Genomic DNA, 20,149 nt, shown 5'->3' with positions numbered 1-20,149 from the left:
ATGAATTCGGAATGAAGGAATTACTTTCTAACAAGAGGTTACATTTGCTGGTGAAGATTAAAGACATGGATGAGAGGTTTGCAATGACTGTGGGCTATATTTCGTGATGTTTTTAAACCCAAATAAGGGTTATATGTATGCTGTGTATAGTTTTTCTGTAATTGATAACATATCGGAGACTGTAAGGGTCTGTATGTGTTCATATATGTTGCATTTATTTATTTATTTTATCGCAGACATTATAGTATGCTATCAGATCATTGATCTGCAGTTATAATCAAATCATGTTCATAGGTTAGTAATGAACATTTATACACAAGTATTTACTGTATGTGTATAAAGCATCTGTTTTATGAGTAATGCTTCTCATATGATATGTGAACGACCCGTACAGCGTTACTGTGACATTTTCTCGAGTAAAAATGACATCATCTAAAACTTTCGGTCATACAACACACCCACCAAAAGGGTACCTATTTGGCAGTGAAAAAACACAAGCCTGATAAAGGTACCAGCCCGTTCTGTACCTCTCAGTGGAAACAGGCCATTATACAAATGTTAAGATGTTCTGTCTATTAAGTCATATTTTCTGTCCAGCTTTGTTTATCAAACAAGTGATTCCAATTGCATTTATAGCGTAAAAACATTAAATAAGAGTTAAACTCTGCGTACCGGGTCCATGACATCATTTACTTCCGCATTCATTAAATTTGAAAGGTTCCTACTGGCCCGACAAAGCCGCCAAAACAGCCCTAACAGGAAAGCTAAAGGGAGTCAAAATCCCACCTTTGGATTTAAATCTACTAATAAAAGGCTACATTCGTAACAAATCATCACCTTAGAATTATAAGGTTCTATCTAACATTTTTGTCAAAATTTAGTTATTGACACAGTATTCTTATTAACCTCTTAAGGCCCAAGGTGTTTTTTTACATACATTTTTTTTCTCTTTGCTATTTGGGCTTATTAGAACCTAATAAGAATAAAAACCTAAGCATCATCTTTTGATACAATGTAATTTTACATATATGTGGACTCGGGATCCGAAACAGTTTTTCCTGAAAATGTTTATGCATATTTAACATAGAATTTTTTTTTTAACTTGCTTTGTCTATCAGAGAGTAAAAACATTTTTTCCCCATTTTGGACAGTTAAAAATAGTGTTTGGGACATTTCATATGCTGCAAAACAGTTGCAGGATGACACTGAATGTTTTATATTTTGTTACAGACATACAAAGTATTTTAAATAGCCACTTAAGAGCTAAAATGTGCTGTCCACAAATGTGGACACTCAAGCCCTAGGAGGTTATATGACAACTTATTTTCCATTATGGGATGTTTTTTTATAAGTTGTTTACATTTTAAGGTTTCAAGGTGACGAAATGGCAAACAGAATGGAATCAGTGCTCTGAAAATAACGTTTTTAAAATTCAGCTAGAAGTAGGAAGAAAATCCAATTTATTTTTTAACACTCGACATGATGATTGTTCATAGAAGATGCATTGGACACACGAGACTCACACATGAACATTTACTCAAAGGAGAAGAACCCCAAATTGTCAATATTGCAACAGAAACCAAAGTGTTAAACATATTCTTGTGGAATGCCCTATTTTTAATGTTATCAGATGTTTTTTTATCTGAAGAGACTTTAAATGAAATATTTTTAAATGCGAATCCTTCTATAACTGTAAAAAAATTGATCAAAAGTAAACCTTAAAAAACTGTTTTAGATTTTTATCTTCTTCTTATTATTATTATTATTATTATTATTTATGTATTTTACCTTGTGTATTATTTATTGCTGTTGATGATTGTTAATTGTTATAATATTTTTATAATTATAGAAATGTGGTATATAAAACTTGATCTGTTTTTTTTTTCCATGACAAAGAAGCTGAAATGACAAACTCAAAAATCTCTCTCTCTCTCTCTCTCTCTCTCTCTCTCTCTCCCCTCTCCCTCTCTCTCCTCCTCTCTCTCTCTCTCTCTCTCTCTCTCTCTCTCTCTCTCTCTCTCTCTCTCTCTACACAAACAGTGCGTAGAAGTATAAATGCACGACAACGCAAGGCATGCACCATGTATATGAGTATAAACCAGGCTTTATGAGTCTTTTTAATTTAAATGACTTATTTTAGTAAGTAATGGTTAACTTAAATATATGTTGTCATGGCTCATACAGAATATCATTATTTACAGTATAGTTCACAGCATTTTTTCATCAGACTGTATAAGGAAAATAAACGAGTAGTTTTTATTATTATTTTAGTTAGATTTTGTGTTATTCTATGTGTTTATTGGACAAGAATAAAAGGAGATACATTTCTACAGGTGCTTTGAATAATCTGAATTTATTATGGTGCACTATATAACCTTTAGTTCAGATTAATCAAAGCATTTTACCTCAAATGTATTGCCTCAAACTCTAGTAGACCGTTTTATACACTTAGATGATTCGCAGTATACAGTGCATGGATAGATCATGCAGTATACATCGGGTAAAATAAGACAAACACATTACTGTTTTTCTCAGGTGCTGTTGACTTAAAAGTTTCACCAGATCTCAGTACCAACTAAAGTAATCCAACAATACAATGAAAACAGTTTAGAAATAAAAAAATAAAATGAAAAGATGCAGGGAAAAGTATTGAACACATGAAGAAGGGAGGTGTAAAAAGGCAAGGACAGTCCAGACAGCAGCTGAAATCTCTCAGTAGTTATTCAGCAACCTCATTAATGTAAATCAATATTAGCTGCTTCAGTCCAACATCTACATTATCAGATGATAAAGATGAAACTAGGGTGGACATTTCAGCAAGACGATGACCCCAAACACAGCCAAGAAAACTCAACTGCTTTCAGAAAAAAAAAAGGAAATGAAGCTTCTAGAATGGCTTAGCACCTGAATTCATTGGAAAATAAGAACTAACGATCAAATTTCCTAGACGAGACCCACCGAACTGTCAAGATTTGAAGACTGTAAAAATTTTGGGGGGAAAAAAAATCACACCCGAGCAATGCATGTGACTCCATTCTCCAGACAAGAGGCATCTTGAAGCTGTCTTCAAATAAAAAAGTTTTAGATAATATTTTTTTATGCATTTCAGTAGTTTCTGCTTATGTCATTCCATTGTTATTAAACATAAAACAACCAACCTTTTTTATTTGTATGTTTTTATGAAAACTGGGTAAATTTTATGCCAACAGCTCTTTTAGAAACACATTTACCAGTAAAAATCATTATGTCCTTAATACTTCAATAGTGTACCTGCTGTATATAAAAGTCAAAAAATTTTTAGCACATCCTTAACCCAACCACACACTACTCTTCACCACATTGAACAGAAACATCTGTAAATCCTAACATAGCACAAAGCTGAAGCCTAAGTTATGTATCCCCATGTTAAGTTTGCACAAACACACGCAATAATCCTTCATTTATAAGCAATCATTTCCTACAATCTGATCCAAAGAACTATATTTTAGTTTTTACTCCGTTTAAGTTCAGCTTTTGAGTACTCATAACTTTTTCCTATGGAGTTCATTGAGCTTTCATCAACATTTGAGTGAAACAAGCTCTTTTTAGGGATTTCACTGGATGGTTTTACATTGCACTATTCTGATTGTTGTCATTGCTCATATACTGATTGAGCTTGTTTTTCAGCCTCCTGCTGGAGCCGTTTCAATGTTTGGGCCTGGCACTAAAAATATACTGGAGGGTCTGAAGAAACGTCGGCCTTCCACAAGCGAAGAGTCTACCAAATCTGAAGAGGTTCAAGTTGTTTTGTTTTTGTCTTTCTTGCTTATATAATTAACATCTACGTCTGTGTTTTTTTTTCTGCCATATTTTGCCTTTTTTCTGATTGGACAGTGTAGACATATTCAGAAGCAACTTTGCTATAGTACATACTGTAGTTCTGTAGATACTGTACATAGTGCATAGATAGGGTCTGCTGTGTTGATGGTTAATGGCATCTATTTCTGCAGAGTGGACCTCCACCTGAAGCAGTCAAATCTTTACCTGCTCTGGGATCAGCAGAAAAAATGCAGAGCAAGAGTCTGTTCTCAGATGATGAAGACTCTCAAGTCGTCTCTTTTTTTATAGTCTTCATTTAGAGAGCATATTCTGAGTTATGTAATATGTTTCAAGTAGTATCTGTCAATTAATATGATGTGTTTTTGCACTGATTTTACTTATATGCAATTATAGATGATATAATGCAAGCCCGTAGACTGAGGTGGTTAGAAAGACATCCCCCCCCCCCCCCCCCCCCCCCTAAACCTCATAATTTAATAAAAGACGAGGAGCAAAAATAACAGCAAAAAGGTCCACTTTTTGAGAAAAAAGAATCACCTTTTTTAATAGGCTGGCTACGGGCCTGTAATATATAAGTATTGTAGTCAATATTTGAAGTGAATCAGAAACTGCTTTTTTGACAAGTATGGGTCTTGTTCAATAGTTTTGACCACTAGTTAATGAATACTGTGTACAGTATGTTTATATACACTCACCAGCCACCTTACTAGTGCCAGGTTGGACCCCTTTTTGCCTTCAGAACTGTCCTAATCTAATCCTTCTTGGCATAGATTCAACAATACTGGAAATATTGACAGATTTTACTCCATATTGACATGATAGTGTCACACAGTTCCTGCAGATTTGTCTGCTGCACATCCATGATGCGAATCTCCCATTCCACCACATCTCAAAGGTGCTCTATTGGGGCGAGATCTGGTGATGGTGGAGGCCATTTGAGTACAGTGAATTCATTGTCATGTTCAAGACACCAGTCTGAGATGATTCGCGCTTTATGACATGGTGCTTTATCCTGCTGGTAGAAGCCATCAGAAGATTGGTACACTGTGATCATAAAGGGATGGACATGGTCCGCTGCATTACTCGGGTAGATTGTGGTGTTGACACGATTCTCAATTGGTTCTAATGGGGTCAAAGTGTGCCAAGAAGTGGCACCCGATGTGGTCTTCTGCTGCTGTTGCCTATCTGCCTTAAGGTTCGATGTGTTGTGCATTCTGAGATGCTCTTCTGCATACCTCTGTTGTAATGAGTGGTTATTTGAGTTACTGTTTGCCTTTCTTTCAGCTCAAACCAGTCTACTCAAACAAAGGCATTTGCGGCCACAGAACTGCCACTCACTGAATATTTTCTCTCTTTCTGACCATTTTCTGTAAACCATAGAGATGGTTGTGCATGAAAATCCCAGTAGATCAACAGTTTCTGAAATACTTAGACCAGCACGTCTGGCACCAACAACCATGCCACATTCATTCAAATAATTTAAATCCTCTTTCTGCCACATTCTGATGCTCAGTTTGAACTGCAGCAGATCATCTTGACCATGTCTACATGCCTAAATGCACTGAGTTGCTCCCATGTGATTGGCTGATTAGAAATTTGCCTTAACAAGCAGTTAAGGACAGGTGTACCTAATAAAGTGGCCGGTGAGTGTACTGTATGTGTGTGTGTGTGTGTAAAACTTTAAAATAACTATATTAATAATAAAAACTAAAATACAGTAGTCAGCATTCAAAGTGAATCAAAAATGATTTTTTAAAATTGTCCTAGGATGAGAATGGGTGTTGTTCAATAGTTTTAGGATAACTTTCATGAAAGGTGATGATCCACTTTAAATGTTGACTACTGAATATGTAATACCTATATATAAATAATAATATGTTGGTAATCACCAGAACGGTTAGTATGCAGCAGCAGCAACTGCACGTGTATAAGTAGATGTGTCTGTATTGAGAAACATTGTAAATGTGGTCAAAATATAATTGTTTCAGTTATATTATATTCATTTCATAATGATTCATCATACTCATTCCTCATTACTGATGTCTTTGCTTCCTGTTCTGTTTCTTGTTTTTTTTAAAGATATTCTCAAGTGAAACTACAAGTAAATCAAAGCCTACAACTCAGAACAAACCAAGTAAAGCTCCGCTCTCGATATTTGATGATGAAGAAGAAGAGGTGACGTTAAATAAACCTGATTTTATATTTAGATACATTTAATTGTAAATTTGGTTAATATTAACTAATGCAATAAGGGATAGTTCACCTGAATTTTTTTTTATTCTAAAGTTTAAAAGATTTTTATGAGTTTCATCCTTCTGCTGAAAACAAAAGAAGATTTTTTTGAAGACAGCTGGAAACCGGTAACCATTGGCTTAGATAGTATCTGTCTTTTTCCTGCTATGGATGTTTGTGGTTACAGGTTTTCGGCTTTCTTCAAAATATCTACTTTTGTTTTCATCAATAAAAAGAAACTCATAGAATACTAGAACCAATTGAGAGAAAGTAAATAGTGTGGATAATAAAATTTTGGGGCGAAGTTTCACTTTAACACATTCTTGTATGTTAAATTAACCCTTTGTGTAATGTTTTCATCAACTCTGTGGTAATTTTGAGTCTTAATTTGGCCAAAATTTTCTCTGTGTTTCAGCAAATGGAATGATCTCTTAGTTTGACACATGTTTTGTGAAAAAGCTTTAACATTTTTCAAAAACTTAACAATAGACTCTGGGCAAATTTACTACATTTTAATTTTTTTGGTGGCTGTTTTTGCCCCATTGACTTTCATTATAATGACATTTTTTGGATTGCAAAGCCATGACATCATATAATTATGCATTCTTCGCTGTTGGTGGTGTTGGAAAAAAATAAGAACCCAGTCCAGGAGACTCATTTCAAGCAGAATTTCTTTATTTAGACGTGTTGGTTAGTCTGCAGTCAAACAACGTCTTCAAGGAGGAGTCCTACAGGTGTCTCTTACAGTGACAAGAGTAGTCTGCAAGTTTAACAAGTCTGATATTCCTTGAGCTTGAAGTTCCAAATTGATTTCAAGTGGATTTCAGTCTGTCTGGGTTGCTGCGGCAAATTGTTGAGCATTTGATGATTTCCATTTCCATCCGGGTCACGGCACCAAGTTGTTGCAAAAACAAAATGAGAACACAGTCCAGGAGATTTGTTTCAGACTTGAAATGCTGTCTTCAATTCAATTCAGTTTATCTTTATTTCTATAGCGCTTTTACAATGCAGATTGTGTCAAAGCAGCTTCACATATAAGATGGTGAATTGAAACAGTGTCAGTTCAGTTTTCAGAGTTTGAGTTCAGTTCAGTGTGGTTTAATATTTACTGCTGAGAGTCCAAACAGCAGTCCCAAACCACGATAAACCATCTGTTCACACCAGATGCAGAACACATGAATAAATTGCACTATTCGTGCATAAATAGACGAGTAAACATTGTTTGCCTTGTGACTTGTTGCTATATATGTCTAACATGGATTTTATTGAGAGAATAGTTGTGTTTATGTGCTTTAGGAATTCTGAAAAACAGCGTAGATTTGTTCGGCGCCATGTCTGAGTGCACTAGATCCTTTCAGAGGTGCACCCAGCTCTGTGAGTTCATCAACACCTCCAGAAATTATACCTGGATGATGGAGACTTTCAGCGGTGCTTTAGATTGAGCCGAGTCCAGTTTGATGAACTGTTGTCCGGTGTTAGCAAGAGGATTTTCCCTCGGGACACCAACAACAGGCACTACGTCATAATCACACTCCCACAAGAGCAAGCTCATGATTGGGTAACATGATGCGAATATCCGAGGATGTTCAGATTTTCCAACTTTAGTAACTAATCATTTGCGTGAAACGCGTCATTCGCACGGATCGCGCCACAGGATGTCTATTCACATCTTTGCATTGACTTAACATGTGAGCGCAGAATTAAACTGCATTTGCTTTTTTAATGCAATTACTAGTTGGAAGACGCTGTTTGACTGCAGGACAACCAACACATCTAAATAAAGGAACTCTACTTTAAACTGGGTGATATATAAGCAGCTCAGCTCTCAGAGCATGACACACACACACTATAATTTGCTGTTTTATGTAACTCCATATAAAAGCCAGAAACTTTTTTGCCCAGGCCTATCTAAAGTTTTAATGGTGCCAACTGATGATTAACAGTAAAAATGACAAATTTGACCTCGTCCCAACAGGGAAAACAACCAAAAATCAAGAATCCATGATTATATGGTTTGTAATAAAAAAATATCATTATAATGGAAGTCAATGGTGCAAAAATAGCCACGGACATATCAAAAGGGTAGTCAATTTGAACAATACACAAGGGTTAATGTAACTAATATATTAACTAATTTTACCTAATACAATCTTATTTTAGTGTTTACATTTAGTTTTATTTAGTGGTCTTCAACAAATCTGTTTTGATCTTTTAGGACCTGTTTTCATCAACACCAAAGCCAGTTCCGGTCAAAAAAACATCTCTGCCACCTAAGAACGCTTTATCCAGTTCACTCTTCAGTGATGATGAGGTAATTGTGTTTCATTCCTTCAATGATACTGTAAAAATTTGGGCTGCACAATATATTGTTTGAACAACGATATAGCAATGTGCGCATCTGAAAGATTTATTTTGTTTAATATTTTTTATATGAATTAAAGCCCAGCTGTCAATTAATTTATTTATTATAATATTTTTAATTCATTGTGTTTATTGATTATCAGATGTTTTTTTTCTGAATTTTTGTATCTATATTTAATTTAAAAGTCTTATCTGTTGTGTTGTGACTGAAGTGGTTGTTAGGTGGCCATAAATTGATATCCTAGAAGGCATATGAACTTGAAGGGGCGGAAGAGGGGCCTTTTTTATTTACATTTGATTATTCAATTTCTGAATACAATTAGACTCTCCAGAAAGCTACAAACCACTGTCTATTTTATTTATTTATTGTATTTATCTATGCTTATAATTTGTATATTATATTCTATTCAGATGGACTGCCCTTTGAAATCATTCAGTCTAAAATTATTAATTGTTTCCAAATTATATTCATATCACAACATACAGTACTGTGAAAAAGCCACTAGTTTCTTCACAAAAAAAGGTTTAAAGTTGGTTATTTCTAGATTTTTCTGTAGCATGTCTTTTTGAAATATCAATTTACATTTCCAAACATTATATTTGTCATTAATTGTAATTATACAGTGAGATTATTGTCTGCACAAGGAGTCTGAGATGTGATCTGGGGTGCATTTCCGAAAACCATCGTTAGCCAGCTTTGCAAGTTCGCAAGTTCCGTCGTTACAAGCATAGTTCCTTGATTTGCATTTCTCAAATCTATTGTTCCAGTGAACATTCGCAAACTGCACCACAAACTCATATGCTTGCAACTACAGCTCTAGAGCTGTAATTAGAAGAATAGTTCCTGGTTTGTGTTCTATTCCCAGTTATCCCCCTATGCCCTATTCATTTAGAACGTTCTGACATTTAAACTTGGAATGATAAAAAAAACAAAAACAAGAATTAAAGTCATCTCTCTTAGGTGTAATTTGCTTTCAAAGTATTTTTACAGTTCAGTTTTAGCGATCTTCATATTGACAGTTGCACTTTGAAAACATTAAATGCCATTTTGAACACAGCCGTGGCTCATGATGAAAGCTATAAGCTATAGCTATAACTATAAGCTATAACATAATGTTACGTCTCCAAAGGACAAATTTGTCTTTTTCTGTTTCTGAAACTTATCTTCATCCCATAATCTTGTCTACCTTGTCTTACTGTTTGCCTGTTTGGTCTCTCACAACATATGATATCTTGAAGCCAATAGCTAGACTGTACAGTAGGGCCTATAAGATCCGCAATAGACTTTCTGGATAGACTTCTCACAATAGACTTACTGTTTTGCTCTATCACTCTCTAAAGCTTTATCATTTCAAAATTACATTATGAACACAGGAATTAAACTGTACCATAAAATTTTAAATGGTGCTACCTCAACAGCTCTTTGTGCTTTGGTACCAAAACTTAACACAAGGACTGATTGTTCCATCAGATCTGCAACAAATGGATGTTTGCCATTACCGGCTTTTAAAAACTGTTATGGACAGAAATATTTATTTTATGTATTCACAAAAGCCTGGAACGAGATCCCACAATACCAACATTAAGACTTTTTTAAAAAATCCCATGCTTATCATCTGATGGTCAACTATCGCTGTAGCCACTGAGTTAGTAGCTTGCTTCCCTCTATTTTGTATGTTTGGTGATTGTTTGTACTGTTCTCATGTGTTGATGGATGAGATGGCAAGTTGTGTCTGTACACTAAAAAAAAGTGTTGCATGCAAAACTGTTGCAAACAATTTATTTGTGTTGAATTTAAACAAACAAATTAAATTTAATAATGTTCAACTTAATGTTTTGTTTAAATTCAACTCAAATAAATTGTTTACAACCACTTAACATAAAAAAATTGAGTAAATCCAATGAATCATCCAATAAATAATTTTTTCAGTGTATGTTGTGATGTTCTGCAGAGCAGGAACCTGCTGAAAAACAGCATTCATGCTGAGTCAGGCCCGATTATCTTTTAATCTTTTCCTGTTGTAGAGCTAGTATACAGTTTTAACCCAAAGAAAGACCAGTCTGTCAGATGAAGAAGAACCGGAGTCAGAGATTCCAATAAATAAATGAAGTTTACTGAAGATAGTTTGCAGTTTCATCAGCAGAAGCCAGCTTCAACACTTGCAATGAGTTCCTAGGCCGCTGTGCTTACAATCACAAATCAATAACAATTATACTCCCACATAACGTCATTAACTGCATCACACATATAGGTGTTCTAACCTGATTGGTTAAAACACAGATAGACCAGGAAAATTTCCACGTGGGTGCGTGCGTATAATTCTGAACAATATCTTGAGCATAAACGTCAGACATCTACTAGACTGTTTAGAGCTGACTCCAGACCTGTGAAACGGATCCACAATCAAATAGAACACACACACTTAAAGTATAATCTGTTTCTTATCCAAGGCCGAGTGTACTCTCAGCCGTCTTTATCAGAACTGGTTAAAAACCGGTATAATCTACATGCAGGCAGTCATAATATCCTTACTACACAAAATCTATCTTGAATAAAAAGTAGAATCACTTATTTAACCATAAAAATAGCAAAATCACTTAAGACATTTTAGATAGTATTAAATCATAGAAATAACATTAGAAACGGTTGCTTCCAGTCCTCAGCCCTCAGTTCCACTCAAGTACTCCGTGACCTCTGACCTAGTTTGGTGGCTCCTGAAAATAGTTACTAAGAGTCAGGCAAATGCACTCAACATTCTTACATAAAGCAGTGTGTTAACTCGTTCATTAGTTAAAATCATTTTTAAAGTTAAGTACTCATTTAAATAATCAAATAATCATATTTAATAAAAATAATGAGAAACGGGATGATGAGAAAAGGATAAACGTTGAGTCGTGCTGAGATGGATTGGATTTAAAAATTCATAAATAAATAAATAAATAAATAAATAAAGCTGGTGAAAACAAAAATGTAAAGCATACCTTAATGGTTTTAATTTATAGTAGGTTATTAATAAGAAATGTATCACTATATAATATGGGCCTGTGAGTTAGAACATTTCTGCAGTGGTTTAACTGTGTCAAATTGTGAAAGTAGACTTTTACAATAAAAAAATTGTAATAATAATAAAAATAATAATAATTATTATTATTAAGTAGGATTTTGCTTCATTTCTTAATAAATAGCCCACTGTAATATACAACCATTTATATATTTCATATATGAGATTAAAATACGTGTTAGGTAGTTTATGTTTTAGAATAGAATATGTTATGTTCTCAATAATATTTGTAAAGGAAACACTGGACCTACATGTGCATTTTACATATATTTCAAGTAGTATACAAAACGAGTGCATGTTTTTATTTTTTTTACCAAAACTAATATTGGAGTTTTTTTAAGTGCATGTGTGTGTATAACAATAAAATGTGCACAATAAATGATGGGGTTTTTCTCTAAAGAAGTTGTTACTCCACCTCATTTAGAGCGTCATTATGGTCGTTTCATATTATAACTAATGTGCTTCAAATGAGGGATCTGCGACAGAGAAACTACAATTTTGAGAAACACTCGTCACTACATTGTTCATTGTTCAAACGATGCATTGCACTATGATAGTTGTTTGGGAAACGCACCCCTGATCATCATTCAGTCTGTCTAGATTGACATGAAGAAACAGAACAAATTGGACAAAAACTAAATCCAGAAGAACATTCGCAACATCTCTAAGATGCTTCTACCTGGAAAGCTACAGTACTTTTCAAAGTTTTAGGCACTTGTGTAAAATGCTGTAAAACGAGGATGCTTTCAAAAATAATGCATAAATATATTTTGTTTATCAATTCATTTGCATTAAATCAAATCAACATTTGGCGTGACCACACTTTGCATTCAAAACACTTGGTATACCTGCCCATAGCTTTTCAGGTAGCTTTGCAAGTAGTGTTTATTTTAGGTCTAGTTAAAATACAGTAAAATATACAAATATTTAAAATTAGCATTACAAAATGTTTCTATAATCATTTTTAATTTTTAATTTTGAAAATCCATTCTGGAATCACATGACTTGACGCAATATTTGCTCTGTCCTAATCAGGATCAGTGGATGAGCTCAAAGCTCAACAAAGAAAGCCCCGAGGTGAAGCCCAGTGGAATGAAGCCAAGTATCAGCGCCCCCTCCAGGCTGCCCAGTGTCAAAACAACACACAAAGATGGCCTGTTTGAAGATAAAGATGACGAGGATCTGTTTGCAGCCACAAATCAATCAAGGTTTGTGAATCTGTAATCAGTGAATGCTCAAAAAAGTGAGAGAAACTACAAATCTGTGAGTGCTGTAAGTTGTATCTTTTTTATGTCTTTGTCTTTGCAGTAAGACGTCTTCTCAAAGAGTGTCTCTGTTATTCGAGGATGAAGATGATGAGGACAAAGAGCCACTTTTTGGCTTCAAAACGCCTGCAATTAAAACTCCTCCTGAACCGAAGGTAATCATTCTTGGACTACAGATCAGAAGTTTGAGGTTGGTTCATGTTTTATTTGACATCTCTGTGTTTCAGGCTTCTGGAGTTTCCTCTCTGTTTGAGTCTACTGAGGAGGACACTGGACCCAGTGTAGTCAAAGACAAGATAGCAGAGGAGAAGAAGAAGCCTGTAGAGTCTGTTCTGTCCTCGGTCGACAGTTTTGAGGTGAAGAAGAAGCCTGCAGGAGCTGTGTGCCTTTTTGGTGGGATCGATATATTAGGAGACAAGGAAGACACCATTAAAGTGAGTAAAATGTTTATATTTATATGTTATATATAGTAGAATGAATATAGAGTATATGCTTGATGGATGCACTAATATTTTTAGGTGAAACAGCCATTTGTCTGTGTTTCAATATGTTTTTGAAGAGCCAGAAATTGCTCCTCAAAAAAGTTATGTTTAATTTTATGCACATTTCAACTGGATTAAATAACTAGCTTTGCCTTAGTTCCTTTTAAATGTTTTGTATAGTTATATCTTGTATTTATTAGAGAGTTGGTTATTTAATAAATGTTATTGATATTTTTTTAAATATACTTTTAATTTTGGAGAACTAAAATTTTAGTGTTTAAGTAAAATTTATGAAGAAAAATGGTAAAGTCTGATATGAATACAGCTTTACAAATTAAGAAAGGGGAAAAAATCCCCTTTTTTTCAAAACATTTTTGGTTTTCAGTTTAGAATTTTCATTTTGGTGCATCATCATAATTATGCATTAAGCTCTTGGAAATAAACAAGAGACCACTTAAGTTCTCTGGATTTGGATTATTATGAACTGTAGATGATTTGAGTAAAAATGGTAACTTTATTTTTAATCCATTTCATGAACTGAAGAAAATTACTAATAAGAATATCATCTCATAGAAAATGTGTGTACAAAATGACAGGTCAGTATAGAACATATACAGTGGGGGGACAAATATTTAGATTTCCTGCTGATTATGTATGTTTTCCCACTGACAAAGAAATTATTAGTCTCTAAATATTGTTGTATTATTATTATTATCATATATCTGTACAGTTGAAGTCAGAATTATTAGCCTCCCTTTTATTTATTTATTTTTAATTTTTCCCAAATTATGTTAAAAGAGCAAGGAAATTTTCACAGTATGTCTGATAATATTTTTTCTTCTGGAGAAAGTCTTATTGGTTTTATTTCGGCTAAAATAAAAGCAGTTCCTTATTTTTAAAAGCTATTTTAAGGACAAAATTATTAGCCCCTTTAAGCAATATAAATATTTGGATAGTCTACAAAACAAACCATTGTTATACAATAACTTTCCTAATTATCCTAACCTGCCTAGTTAACCTAATTAACCTAGTTAAGCCTTTAAATATCACTTTTAGCTGTATAGAAGTGTCTGGCAAAATATCTATTAAAATATTATTTACTGTCATCATGGCAAAGATAAAATAAATCAGTTATTGGAAATGAGTTATTAAAACTATTATGTTTAGAAATGTGTTGAAAAAAATCTCTCTGTTAAACAGAAATTGGGCAAAAAATTTAATGGGGCTAATAATTCAGGGGGGCTTATAATTCTGACTTCAACTGTGTGTGTATGTATGTATGTATGTATGTATGTACTGTATGTACTGTATGTATGTATGTATGTATGCATGCATGCATGCATGCATGCATGTATGTGAAATGTAAACATTTTTAACTTAAAATATATTTAATACAATACAAATACCAGTGAATAAACTGATTTTATACATTAATACATGTTCACAAAAAATGTCTGTCCCATAGAAACCCACCAAGACTCAAGAGGAGATTCCTGATGACGAGTTACAAAAGGAGGGTCCACCGCCCATGGAGAGTAAAGGGACCAAGACCAAGAAAACAGCTCTGAGTCTTTTTGATGAGGACGATGACGATGACGATTTCAGCACAGATCATATAATTCCTGCACCACAACCATCCAAATCTACAGAAAAGAATGCACTGAAGGTCACTGATTCATTTATCCAGTTTTGCGTGAATCTGAGTACAACTTTTAGTAGGTTATTCATTGATTTTGCTGGTAATTTCAGGATCACGGGCCCCGCATGAAGAGCACGGGTGTGTTTCAGGATGAGGAGCTGCTTTTCAGTCAAACACAACAGAGAGACAATGATCCTGATGTAGACCTCTTCGCCACTTCTCCTAAACCAGCTGTACGTCTATGCTATGATGAGGGATTTTGTCTTTAGCTGAGCTTTTTAACTATTACTCCATATCGCTTTATTAGTGTTGTCACAACACTGGAATTTCTAATTTCTATAAGTTAAAATTATTGACTCGTCCAAAAACCGAAACTGAAAATGCTTTATAATAACTATTTATTATTTTATTAATTAATATAAAGAGATTTTGTTTGACTTTTTAAATTTCAATTGAAAAATTCAATCATACTGGTTAAATTATAATAAAAGCATTGCCATGACAATACAGTAGTGCTATTGCAAGCAGCAATGAACAAGTATACTACATAGAAATGTGCATTCTTTGAAAGAACTTTGGTTTTCCGGTTAGCATGTGTGCTTCACGCATGGATAAGTATAAGTTTGCATAAGAGGAATATCCACAGAATGGAATATTGAGCTATTTTAAACTTCGACTTGATTTTAATGGTGCACACCACTGCTCTTGCACTTTGGTCAGTGCAGCAACAATCCATTCTTGCAGTACTGGTGTGGGACAGCCGTGGGACCCAACCAGGTTTCTTGCGATACAGGATTTATTTTCCTTCTAGAATGCGGGAGTGGGTGGATCTATCATAGCAGCTATCATAACATTATTTATCAATATGTGGCTCTTTTTGGAAATCTCAGAAGCAATAGATATTAAAAATGTGAAATAGGAAATACGTTGGGACCATTATTATTGTTTACATCCCTCAAAATAGTCTATAGCACGATGGGAGCAGTTCTGCACAGATCTCTACCTTGCAAGGCACAAGCCATTGAAATGAATGGGTTTTATCATGTCACATATCATGTCATTTAGGTAGTATAGTGTGGACGGAGATTTTCTAAAACACATTAAATCATCTGGACGTGGAGTCTTATTAGGCAGCTTTGAATTTAATAAGTTTCTTCGTCAAATGTTTTACTTTTATTTTTAGACATAGATGGCAATTTTTTTTGAAGATTGGTGTAAATTGTCATATTTTTGCAAGAGTATATAGTTATCTTTTGTGGCTTAATGTTTGATGTTTAAACTGATAAAACCTGGAATGTGTAACATTAACTGAAGTAGGTCACTGGAAACTAGTGATGGGTCGTTCTTGATTGATTTGTTAATTTTGAACGAATCTTTTATGTGATTCAAGAATAAAGAGTACTCTCAGGGAGTGATCTGTTCATTCGCGCATGCGCACATTTGTGCAGGTGGGGTAGAAGATTAGTTATTTGTCGAGTCTTCTATCAGGTTTTAGTCGTTCGTTCATCATGTGAAGGACAGAAGCCAATCATATGCTGTCAGAGCCGAAAAAAGATTTGATCTGTTCATTTCCTCAGTTCTCGGTTTTGAGTCATCCCTTTTTACACGCTGTCACGTGATGAACGAATGACTCAAAAACCCGAAGACGCAAAAGGTGAACTAATCATGTGTCCTTTCAGCTCAGACTGTGTGCATAAGTTAAGCTTAGGTTGTAGCTATGGGACTGTTTGTGTCACGAGAATGAACAACCTAAACTTACAGACTTGTAAGAAGAAGTGAGTTGAGCTAATCATAGACAAAAGGTAAAGTAATGAATGATTATTTTCTCTTTTTTTAAAGCATTCTAGTTATGACTTGTTTGTAGTGCGATCAACATTTGGGCTAGTTGTAGATGTGTTTGGAAGCAACTCATAATATTTTAATAATATTTTGGCAAATTGAACTAAATGAACATAATATATAATAACATATATATTTGTTCCTCTTGAGGAACGAGACTCAAAGGTCTTAGTCAGTTAAACGATCCAATCTTCCCGTCATTACTGGAAACTATACATGAACAAAGTGAAACTGTGGCATGACAGACTTTGACCAGAAAAACTAAATTATGTTACACCCCCTAGTGGCTCGGAAAAGACACGCAAAACAAGGAGACTCCTGTGACTTTGGAAATCTCCCAGATTTATAATAGATAGATTTAAAATGTATTCAAATGTATGCTATTCAATATTGATTCTTATCAAAATGTAGCTACTTCGGACAACTTTTGCTCTTTCTGTTCTGTTTCTGCTTTATGGTGGATTCACTGATACAGGTTTTGTTGATTTTCACAGGTGCCACCTCAGAGCTCTGTTAAATCTGTCGCCCCAACACTGTTTGGGGATGATGATGAAGATGACCTCTTCAGTTCAGCAAAGCCTAAAGCTCCTCCGGTACGGTTTAATCCTCAACTTGTACATTTAATATAATTCGTGTTGATAACGTTAATGCTTTAATATTCACATACAGAAAGTACCAGAGAAGCCCAGCAAGCCTAAAACAAATGAAATCGACAAATCCACATCCACCTCAAGCAAGGTATTATCAAAACAAATCTGCTTTGTTGGTTTTTTTAATTGTTATAAAAAAAACATTATTTAAATGTATTCAATAGAAGTATCGAAAATAATGTAAATTAAAAAGCATTCATATTTATGACTTTACAATTTCTAAATTTTTTATACATGCATAACATTTTGAATGATGTCTAATGATTAATTATGAGTAGTTAAATACTTTTACATGCAATTTTTAATAGATTTACTACTCATATGTTTGCTGCAAATCAATTATGTTTTGAGTAACTGAATACTTTTTACACATTTAATTAAATTTTGAAACATTTACTGAATACATAACATATATTTTTGAAAACTATGAAAGTGGATATTGGTTGCAATGGTTGACATAAATGTAATTGACATTATTTAATTATGCAGGAGCCCACAAACCCTCTAAAATCTAAAAAAACCTCCTCACGGATCGGAGAACTTCAAGTAATGTTTTTAAAGATGAAATATCTATATTTTTGCACTTCATTTCTCTCATTGTTAAAGCAATGTTTTCTGCATTTCTCTGTTTTTAGTCCTGGCATGATCTTTCTCAAATGTCAAAGAAAAGCACCAGCTTTGCTTTTCATTGAGCTGTTTCTACAATTCACCAATAGCTTTTTCTCTTTAAAATGTACACTCCTTGACAAAAGTCTTGTCGTCGATCCCAGTTGTAAAGGTAACAGACAATAACTTAACTTCTAGTTGATCATTTGGAAAAGTGTCAGAAGGCGGATTTTTCTGATGAAACATCTGCTGAACTGCATCCCAATCATCACAAGTACTGCAGAAGACCTGTTGGAATGGACTCCTGGATGGACCCAAGGGTTTTGTGAAGGAAAAAATCATGATTTGGGGTTGCATTCAGTGTGGGGGCTTGTGTGGATGGCAACATCATCAGCCTGAGGTATCAAGACATTTGTGCTGCCCATTACATTACAAACCACAGGAAAGGGCAAATTCTTCAGTAGAATAGCGCTCCTCATACTTCAGCATCTACATCAAACTTCCTGAAAGCAATGAAGGTCAAGTTGCTCTAGGATCAGCCAGCCCAGTCATTAACATTATTGAACATGTCTGGGGTAAGATGAAGGAGGAGGTATTGAAGATTAATCCAAAGATTCTTGATGAACTCTGGGAGTCCTGCAAGAACGCTTTCTTTGCCATCCCAGATGACTTTATTAATAGGTTATTTGCATTGCAGAGATGCATTTCTCCAAGCTCATGGGAGTCATAAAAATATTAATTATTTTTCCACTGCACCATGACTTTATATTCTGTACTGTACATTACTTCTGCTAAGTGACAAGACATTTGTCTAAGCAAAGTCAGAGCTTACTGTGCTAATTAAATAATTGAAAATCACGACATGATCATATTTTACTTTGGTAAAATAAGTGTAATCTAGAGGTCTTTGTCTTTTATATAAGCCACTTCTGATACCAAATGATCAACTAGAAGTTAAGTTATTATTTGCTGTTGCTAAACTTGGATAGACGACAATACTTTTGTTAGGTAGTGTACTTATACTGTACATTCTTGCCTGTTAACATTTTCACTTTTTTTTCTGGCATACTGGCTTGTTTGTAGCTTTGCCTTAATGTTGTTTCTCTCTATGGCGACGTTGTAAATCATTATTGCATCATCTGCACTGACAGAAAGACTTTACATCTGGCCAAAATCTGTGTATAGTGGTTGCAAGTCAGCAGTGTATCAATTCTTACCTTGCAATCAGCATTGATAACATCATCCTTATAATTATTCTACCATCAAATTGAAACATTTGAGATCAGTAAGATCATTTTAAATGAAACCTCTTTGCTCACTGCATTTATTTTCTCAAAAATACATAAAAAGGGTCTAATTTAAGATGTTAAAACATACATAAATGGTTTACGATAAAAAAACTTTACCTAAACAAACAACAAGATTTAAAAAAAAAATGGTAAATAAAAAAAAAATGGTAAAATTCTCGAATACTTGATATAGGTGTGACAGTGGAAACACGGCTATTGCTACAATTATAAATAACTTTTTTTACATTTAAATGTAATTAATTTTATTTATAAAGTGAATTTTCAGCATTATTACTCAAGTCATCAATGTCACATGATCCTTCAGAAATCATTCTAATATTATTGAATTGCTGTTCTATTATGATGAATAACTATTGGTATAGAATCATCAATTTTTTTTTTGTTTGTTTTCCTGCTTCGTAGTTTTGTGTAAACTGATACAATTTACTTAATAGGATTCTTTGATGAAAAGTTCAAAATTGCTTAGTAAAATAATTCAATGAAATAAAATAATTTAATTGATGAAAAGTTCAAAATAATAGCCTTAAATTGCAATATATATATATATATATATATATATATATATATATATATATATATATATATATATATATATATATATATATATATACACACATTATACAGTTGAAGTCAGAATTATTAGCCCCCCTTTGAATTTTTTTTCTTTTTTAAATATTTCCTAGATGATATTTAACAAAGCAAGGAAATTTTCACAGTATGCCTGATTATATTTTTTCTTCTGGAGACAGTCTTATTTGTTTTATTTCGGCTAGAATAAATGCAGCTTTTAATTTTTTTAAAAACATTTTAGGGTCAAAATTATTAGCCCCTTTAAGCTATATGTTTTTTCGATAGTCTGCAAAAAACAAACCATCGTTATACAA

At 33.8% G+C, this 20,149-nt stretch overlaps 1 protein-coding gene across 3 annotated transcripts in view; it reads left to right on the top strand.

Moving 5' to 3' along the window:
• The window catches only part of washc2c (WASH complex subunit 2C), a 49,561-nt gene that overhangs the window by 21,019 nt on the left and 8,393 nt on the right, over nt 1-20,149 (top strand). For 2 of the 3 annotated variants that reach the window (XM_056470538.1, XM_056470537.1), the window contains exons 17-28: nt 3,667-3,774; nt 3,990-4,088; nt 5,899-5,994; nt 8,267-8,362; nt 12,510-12,682; nt 12,783-12,894; nt 12,967-13,173; nt 14,687-14,887; nt 14,971-15,093; nt 17,194-17,292; nt 17,369-17,437; nt 17,839-17,895. In XM_056470538.1, coding sequence (XP_056326513.1) covers nt 3,667-3,774; nt 3,990-4,088; nt 5,899-5,994; nt 8,267-8,362; nt 12,510-12,682; nt 12,783-12,894; nt 12,967-13,173; nt 14,687-14,887; nt 14,971-15,093; nt 17,194-17,292; nt 17,369-17,437; nt 17,839-17,895 — 1,440 coding nt within the window. The remainder of the gene's footprint in view (nt 1-3,666; nt 3,775-3,989; nt 4,089-5,898; nt 5,995-8,266; nt 8,363-12,509; nt 12,683-12,782; nt 12,895-12,966; nt 13,174-14,686; nt 14,888-14,970; nt 15,094-17,193; nt 17,293-17,368; nt 17,438-17,838; nt 17,896-20,149) is intronic. The other variant, XM_056470539.1, reaches the window with a different exon arrangement.

Source organism: Danio aesculapii, chromosome 13 (assembly GCF_903798145.1).
Source record: "Danio aesculapii chromosome 13, fDanAes4.1, whole genome shotgun sequence".
Taxonomy (NCBI): Eukaryota; Metazoa; Chordata; class Actinopteri; order Cypriniformes; family Danionidae; genus Danio; species Danio aesculapii.
The sequence above is the reverse complement of the archived record's forward strand: the minus strand, read 5'-3'. Positions and strand labels throughout refer to the sequence as shown.